This window comes from Teleopsis dalmanni, chromosome 1 (assembly GCF_002237135.1).
Source record: "Teleopsis dalmanni isolate 2A chromosome 1, ASM223713v2, whole genome shotgun sequence".
Classification (NCBI taxonomy): domain Eukaryota; kingdom Metazoa; phylum Arthropoda; class Insecta; order Diptera; family Diopsidae; genus Teleopsis; species Teleopsis dalmanni.
The window spans coordinates 6,495,516-6,504,430 of record NC_051846.1 but is presented as its reverse complement, the minus strand read 5'-3'; the positions used below and the strand labels follow the sequence as shown (position 1 = coordinate 6,504,430).

At 27.7% G+C, this 8,915-nt stretch overlaps 1 protein-coding gene across 1 annotated transcript in view; it reads right to left on the bottom strand.

Annotated features, from left to right (window-relative positions):
• Nucleotides 1-1,379: 1,379 nt before the first annotated feature.
• The window catches only part of LOC119681917, a 13,593-nt gene continuing 6,057 nt past the window's right edge, over nucleotides 1,380-8,915 (bottom strand). The window contains exon 3 of the mRNA XM_038095262.1: nucleotides 1,380-2,467. Coding sequence (XP_037951190.1) covers nucleotides 1,380-2,467 — 1,088 coding nt within the window. The remainder of the gene's footprint in view (nucleotides 2,468-8,915) is intronic.

Genomic DNA, 8,915 nt, shown 5'->3' with positions numbered 1-8,915 from the left:
CGACAACAACAAGATCATCCATGTAAAGAAAAGCTTGCGAAGGCTTTAAGCCTGAAAATGCAAGTGTCATCATGCGCTGGAATGAATTAGGCGCTATTTTAAGTCCATATGGTAATCGTTTAAAACGATATGAGCCATTGCTCGAAGAAAAGGACGTTATGTTTCTTGAATATTTATCAAGTTCAATTTGGTGAAAACCAGACATTAAATCAATACATGAGAAGTATTTGGCACGTCCCAGTTGATCGAGAATTTCTTCGATTCTTGGGAGTGGGAATGTGTCAGCAATTAGTTTTTTATTAACTTGGCGATAATCTACTACTAAACGCCATCTTTTATTATTCGAGTTTGGAAGAGATTTTTTTGGAACTAGAAGTAAAGGGCTGTTATAAGGTGAAATGGATGGTTCTACTATGCCATCATCAATTAATTTATTCACCTGTTTATTTATTTCTTCTTTATGGGAGTGGGGTATACGATAATTTTTTATGTATACTGGTTTTCTATCTTCCATTAACAATTTTTGTTTGTAGAAGTTATTGTGGGTTATTGGTTCAGACTCAAGTCCAAAAATATCAGTATATTGGGAACATAACTCGTACAATTGAGAATTGAATTGTTTGGGGAAGTTTTTTTTAGATTATTTAAAACTTCTTGACTTCTATTATTTTTTGTTTGTGTGTGTGTAAGTATGTTATAATTTAATAGACTTTCTGACTTTATGTCATTATGTTTTAAACTTGTATCTTTATTAGTACTATTTATGATGCGTATAAATGCATTATTAGAAGTAACAATTGCGTTTGCAATGTAAATACCTGGCATTGGTTCTTGACTGTGTACTAGAACTTCATTTTCAGAGCAATTAAGTTTAATACATTTAATTGTTTCTGATCTTGCGGGTAAAAGAATTGTATCATTTGTATTATTAAAAGTAGAATGTTCAATAGGTATTGATATATCTGTAAAAAAATTATCGGGTCTTAATGTAAGTGAATTTTGATTATGTTTGAAATCTAATATACAATTATATTGTTTTATAAAATCTAATCCTAGTATACCATCACAAGGAATTGGGAAACTTTCATGAACCACCTGAAATTTGTGATTTAGTAGAAAGTTATCAATTCTAAGGTCAAGATCAGTTGATCCTATAGTGTGTATTGTTCCCTGGCCAATACCACTTAGAATTGTAACAGTTTCTGTATTTACATTATTGTAAATAGTGTGAGACTGTTTTATTACTGAAATGTCAGCACCAGTGTCTAATAGAAGAGTGATTGATTTATTTGCATCATTATTATAAATTTGTATTAAGAGGTTTGAATTGGGATTAAAATTATAGATTTTATGATGTTTGTATGGGTTTGGGGGGGTAATTAGTTTTCCGAATTTTGTTGTATTACGCGTATGTTATTACGCCCTTGTCCACGTGAGGTATTAAATGTACTGCCTCTACGGGGGTTTCTATTGTTTTGATATTCATTACCATATGATTGAATATCTTGATTATTATTTCTGTGGCTATTTCGTTGATTGCTGTTATTGCCACGGCCTCTACGACGGTTGTAATTTCCGCGGTAGGTGTTTCTGTTATTTATTCGCGAGTAATATAGAATTGCGTCCGGTCTTCCATGCATTTCTGTACAGCAGTTGACATATTTTGATACAGCTTCATTCAGTGAGTTGAATGTGCCTGCTTCCATTATAGTTTTCAACCTGTCATTAGTACAATTTTTAGTCATCGAAGATATAGCTTCTTTCCGACTAAATGTTTCTGCATTGTCCGCATCTACGCCATTATCTATGTATGCACCCTCAAGGGCTTGACATAGATTATTGATTTCGGCAGTATATTGAGTAGCCGTTTTGCCTCGTTGTTGAATATTCATCAACTTGGCCTTTATGACGTCGATTGATTCTCCTTTGACGCATAGGGATAATTTTGTTATTATTCCCTGTATAGTTTCCTCGTCTTTCACCCTATACAGTATGGGTCCTGTTATCTTTGATTTTATAACTTCCACAGCAAGGTCTTCCTGTGTACCTTTGGTGCGGTCTATCAAACGTAATGCTCTAATGAATCTTTCCAAGTGTTGTTTTTTCCCGTCAAATTCTGGAACTGCTATGGCGGTTTCCTTTATGTATGCTCTGTCGAGCTCTACTTGTGCTTGTGCCATTTCTATATTTTTGTGTTCCGTTGTATTTTCAGAGTCTGTGTCTATATTTAATTCTATATTAATAGATATTTTTTCATTTAATGTTGTGGGTATTTCAACATTAATGCCTTTCTTTAGGGTAACTTTGATGGCTTTTTCACGGAGGTCTCCAAAGATTTTCCTCGCTTCCGCTTTGTGTGCGGTTGTGAACCTATCAAAGTGTACGTTCAAAAGTACTCGAATACTCTCTAAACTCTGTATTAATAACGTACAGTGTTTGTGTAGTGTTGTAGCACTAATAGGTCTATCTATTGCAATGCATTTATAGGATTTATTAAACGTTTCTTTTAGGAAGCGTATTTTATTCAATATTGTTTGCCATTCCATCAAACAATATTTTGTTTTTAAAATTGTAAATTAAATTTACGAAAATCTTAACACTTTAATTGCGTAAGTTATAGTAAACTCTTTGAATTGTATAGATAAATCTATAACATAGCCTTAAAATGAAATTCACGTATTATATAGAATTCAATATTAAATTTTCCTATACGACGATTGAGAACTCATAAAAATATTCTACATGTTTTACATACTAGTCCAGTAATAAATTTGTAACTAAATGCAGCAAAGAGAGAAAAAATTACCCAACTGAAATTAAACATTTTAAATGTTATCCGTTGAAACTGCACGATTCATATACTTCCTTTTAACGGAAGCTCTGTACTTTCCTATTAATTTGAGAACTATTTTTCCTATCACTATAATAACAAGAATAAGTAAAAGGAAATTCGTGGTTTTTAAATCACTTAAATCTGTCTGTATTTCCAGTTCATTAATTACATTGGCCTGAGGCCTATCGAAATTGGCTTTTGGGCCGCACATTTCCAAATAATATTAATGAATGAATGAATATAAAACATAAAAATTGAATAGATGTATAAAAAAACATATATATATAGAATACAAATATAAATATATAAATGAAATATAATTAATAAACAACTGTTTGTTAAATATAGTTGATTTTATTGACAACGTAAACTTTTCGTTAACATTAAAATAAAATTAATAAAAAAAATCACTTATGTATATAGTTGTATTTATTATAACAAATTAATTTTTAATAAAAAAAATTTTTTTTTTTGAATTAAATATCAGAGTTATTTAATTTTATTAATTTTTAAACAATTCTAATCATGATTTAATTTAATTTGGTATTCGTATTTTATAAATTTGTATTTATTATGATTTTTGTTTTTCTTAAAGTAATTTCCAAAATATAAAACAAAATATTATTGATTTTACATGTTATTTCAAACTAATAAAATTTTTCATTTCTATAAAAATTATTTTTTTTTTTTAATTTTTAATTTTTAATTTTTATTTTTAAATTTTTAATCTACTTGCTTGCATCCACTTATATTTGAGATTAAGTACACAGCAGCTGTTGTCTTGCTGTAGTTGATGACTGTGCCAGCAGTAATTGAGGTAGGTCGCAGCGACGTTGAAACAGCGACGGCAGTATCGTCAGTATCAGCAGTGGTTTTTTTTTACTCCATACATTTTTACATAGTTTTTCACTTAGTTTAAATTTTTAAACTTAGTTTAAATTTGTATAAATTTTTGTTTATTATTAATTGTTAATTAATAAAAAAAATTTTAATTATTTTATATAAATTGTTTATTATTTCTCTTTAATAATTTTCTTTTATTATTATAACTAATAATGACACATCATTCAAAACAAAATTGTTATTTAGCAATTAGAAGTCAATCGTCATCATATGTGTTGTTTATTATTTCTCTTTAATAATTTTCTTTTATTATTATAACTAATAATAACACATCAATCAAAACAAAATTGTTATTGCAATTAGAAGTCACTCGTCATCATGTGTGCACAATTAATTTAATATAATTTATTAATAATTTATTATTATTAAAACATGTCGTCATCATGTGTGCACAATTAATTTAATATAATTAATTAATAATTTATTATTATTAAAACATGTCGTCATCATGTGTGCACAATTAATTTAATATAATTAATTAACAATTTATTATTATTAAAACATGTCACCATCACGCGTGCACAATCAATTTAATATAATTAATTAATTTATTAATAATAATTTTATTAATTTTTAAAACATGTCACGGTCGCCATGTAGTAATTTAAAAACCGTGTTCTCTTTTTAGACTTGCTTTATTGATTGAAAAATGTTTTTTTACAAAGTTCATATTTGGAGGAGCAGTGTGCATTAGCATACTGTGAGAATTTGCTGAATTGGCGTCTTCACACGCCAGCCCAAACACTATCGTCAAACGGACGGTAGGGGCTCATATTGCAAGAATGCAATAAAGTTACAATAAATATCAGCATACTTATTTACTCACATAGTGTATGCTTATGCACGCTACAATTTATATATATATATATATTATATATATATATATATATATATATATATATATATATATATATATATATATATAGATACACATATATATTAACACGAAAATGGTCATTTAACAAATAAATAAATTTTTTATTTTAATAAACTGCCAGAAAACAATCAATAAATTTGAAATTAAAATTTTTTTTGAGTTCATGTATAACAAGTTTTGAAAATGCATTCTCTGCTATTTAATAAATGACTTATTTTGCATATAACTTAATAGAAACGTGTAATCTAACAGCTTTTAGTTTTTAGTACCTTTACCATTTTTTATTATCTATGAATACATACATATATAATTTACGTTTTATTTTATTCTTTAATATGAACATATAAGTAATATAATTCTTTGGCGACCACATACATACATATACATTTTCATTTTATTAAAATTGTAGCATATATTATTATGAATTTACATTGCACTTACTTGTATGCTTCTACTGTTAATAATCGTATGAACTTCACGATATACATACATATGTATATTTAAAGACAAAAAAGATACATATGTATTTCTTCTTGAATTAACTTACGCAACATAAAGCAGTCGTTCCTTTTTATAAATATTTAATGTTGAGCTAGAATATTAAGTTAAGAATGGATGGTGTTTTTTGTTATTACTTTGTCAGTCCTAGTGCACAAAGGCAGTGACAACACATAAAATACATCTACAGATAACAGTAAAACATAATCTCAATAAAATATAAATGATCTAACCGTAATGTAACCAATTTATAACTTGGTTCGGGAATTTAAAACATTACAGTTGCAAATACATATGTAGATACATATGTTGATTAATTTAAAACTTAAGGTTCGTAGCCAAAAAGCATATAAAAGGTAATTTTGTCGGAAAGCAGAAAACATTTACAATCTCACATTTACATACATATGTATGTATATAAAATATTTATCAATAATTGGTAAAATATTTTTTAAAAATAGTATGCTGTAGCTTTGCCAAATGTATTACAATAAAATTATATAGAAATCAATTTAAGATGAATAAAACAATCTAAAATTAAACCTTCGGTTTACATGGCAGTTTAAATAATTAACGCTATTTCGCAAATATATGCGCTTCACAGATACTGAATAAGTATAAACGGAACATCAGTACAAGGGGTACAAGTGTATCGACTATTAGCTTTTGCAAGCGGATAATTGCCGAGAAATGGAGATTTATTTAAATAACTGCATAATCATTTATAGTTACTAGATCGACATACATGAAAGGTTATCGTTAATAAAATAGAAGTGACAATTTTCATGTTACTAGTTGCGCACTAATTTCCAAACCACCTTTGAGGTATAATGCATGGCGCGTTTTTTTTTACATGGTGTCCCCAGGAGGCCTAGTCCATGATAACGAAGAAATTTTGTTTAAAAAAAATAATATAGAAAAGAGATTTTTTTTACTATTTCAAAATTTTTTTTATTATTTGTTCTCTATTTCGACTATAGTTTATAATCGTTCTCAAGAATTTGAAGAACTTTAGTTTTTTATGTTAATATACATTAGTATTTTTGACAAAAAGATTGGAAAATAGAATTGTAAAAAAGAAGAAAGAAAGCAACCGGCATAAAATGTATTTTCCGAAAATAGTCCTAAACCTGCCTCCTACCACAACAAGGCCCAATGACAAAACGACAACAAACAACTATCTTAAAATTAATTCACTTAAACTATGTAATTTGAACAAAATAAATAAATAAAGTAAGAAGTTATGGTAATAAATAAATTATAAATAAATGTGATTAAGCTTGTATTGGGGCAAATTTGTAATATAAGATCATATAACAATTTATGCCTTAGTCGATTTCACTTTCTCTACCATCCATAGGCAGTGCTTACGAAGTAATATAAGCAGAATAATTCAATTCGATGAAGTCTGCAGGCCCCAATTAACCAACTCGGTAAATTAACATAAAGTAAATTGAAATTTCCTAGGGATTTTATGCGCTGCGCTTATGTTAAAAGTTTTCAAATTTATTTATTTTTTTATTATACATCTTATAATATGTTCCCAATGGTAATATCAAATTTACCTAATTTACAATACTCGAAATTCTGGTAAACACCAACATTCGCTGCCATACGGACATAATTTATAATTTTCCTCAATTTATCATCAATTACTCGAACTCGCACATGGTCAATTACATACAATTATTTTATTATACCTGATTAAACAAAAAAATTGAAATTGGTTTCATTTGCTTCAAATGTTCCTAAAATATGTTAAGATGAAAAAATATTCATATTCTTCCAATTAAAAGTACATATGTTTATAAAATACATATATATATATGTAGATCAGTAAACTTCCAAACAAGTAGGGATGTTTGTCTTATTTGCATTATGAAGTAATATTAAATGCACGAAATTTTTACGTGCTGCTTGCTGGCGCCAAGCATTAATTGCAAAAACAAATAATTACACCAAAAACTAATTTGACACTTTTCTTGTACGGTCTGCATTCGTAACAAGCAAATCTGTTTTTTGTTTTCATTTTTGTCCTTCATTCATCAATAGTAAAATTTTTAGAAATAACAAGCATAAGCGCAACCATTGAGTAAAAACTGAAGCGACTGAAGCGACGTCGGCAGAGATTTGAGTGATTTGGGTACCCAGTAGTAGATACCTAGAACAAAAATTAATTTCTATGGCATTGTGACTCTATAATATTTTTACTCAATGGCGCAACCGATCTAGCAGCAGCGCAGAAAGAAGTAAAATCTTCACTCAGCCCTCCCGTGCCTGTTGCTGAAAATTTAAAAATTGAGTCATTGTGACTCTATAATATTTTTACTCAATGGTTAATGTTACTGGCCCATTATCATTATTATTATTTAGAGTCAATCCAAGACAATTTAAATTTGAAGATACAACAGTTGTTGCCAGGGAACTTGGTATCTTACAAATCTATTGATTTTAAATTAATAATTTAATAAATAAACTATAATAACTTAAAAATAATATTGTTTGGCGTTTGTTATTTTTATTTTCCTTTTCGTTCATAGCGCTCCATGCCTATTTCATGCATATACCACAGACTTACACACTTATAATAAGTAAGTTACTTTTTGTCTACACTAGAATTTATCTAGAAACTAGAAATAATTTATAAGGCAAAACAACGTTTGTCGGGTTATCTAGTATATATATACATATTAAAACGGAAATGGTCATTTAACAAATAAATAAATTTTTTACTTTAATAAACTGGCAGAAAACAATCAATAAATTTAAAATTAAAATCTTTTTTGAGTTCATGTATAACAAAGTTTGAAAATGCATTTTCTGCTATTTAATAAATGATTTATTTTGCATATAACTTAACAGAAACGTGTAATCTAACAGCTTTTACCTTTTTTAGTACCTTTACCATTTTTTATTATTTATTAGGCATTATTTATTTAGGCATAATCTAATTACAGATAAAATTATATTATTTGCATACAACCTGTACGCACACACAATACTTCCAATTTTACATAACTATATTCAATGCACCAACAAGGAAATAATGCGTACATATTCCCTTAAAAGGAAAACAAAAAGAAGAAATCCATACACGTTGGCTTATAGCAAAACACAAACAAAAATATTGATCTGTTGAAATTTCCATTTAATTTCCATCGCTGATAATTCGATCATGACTCTTCTATTCTATAAGATTTTTTTTAACTATCAGCTTTTATATTTGTTAGGAAAGAGGAAACTCTGAAGAATATTCTTACATTTATTTCATTACGATGGTTTGTCGAGTTCTTTTTTTATGATTTTTTAAAAATATTTATCTGTTGAAATTTCCATTTAATTTCTATCGCTAATAATTTGATCATGACTCTTCTATACTGCTTTTATAGCACAGGATACTACAAAACTGGTTAAGTCCATACAAAAACGTCTAAAAGAGGGTATTTAACGCAGAGGTTATCCCACAGGCTATTAAATTGTAAGTTTCTGTGAATTTTAATTGTTTTAATTAAAATATTAGAAGTGACCGCAAACTTTTTCTGCTTTGAAAATTGTTGTTTTTTCATTTAATTGTGTTTAATTTTTTTTTTTAAGAATAACTATTAATTGTTTATGTTTAAACTTTATTGTTGTTTCTTTGGTTAAAATAAATCAGAAAACAAAAATCAATTTGAGTAAAAATTAAAAAAATTATGCGAAATTTAATAAAAAATGTGGATGACCGCAGACTTTTTCTGCTGTGTGTATATAAAAGAAGGAATAAATATATGATATTAAAAAAAATCCATTTTTTTTAATGGATGA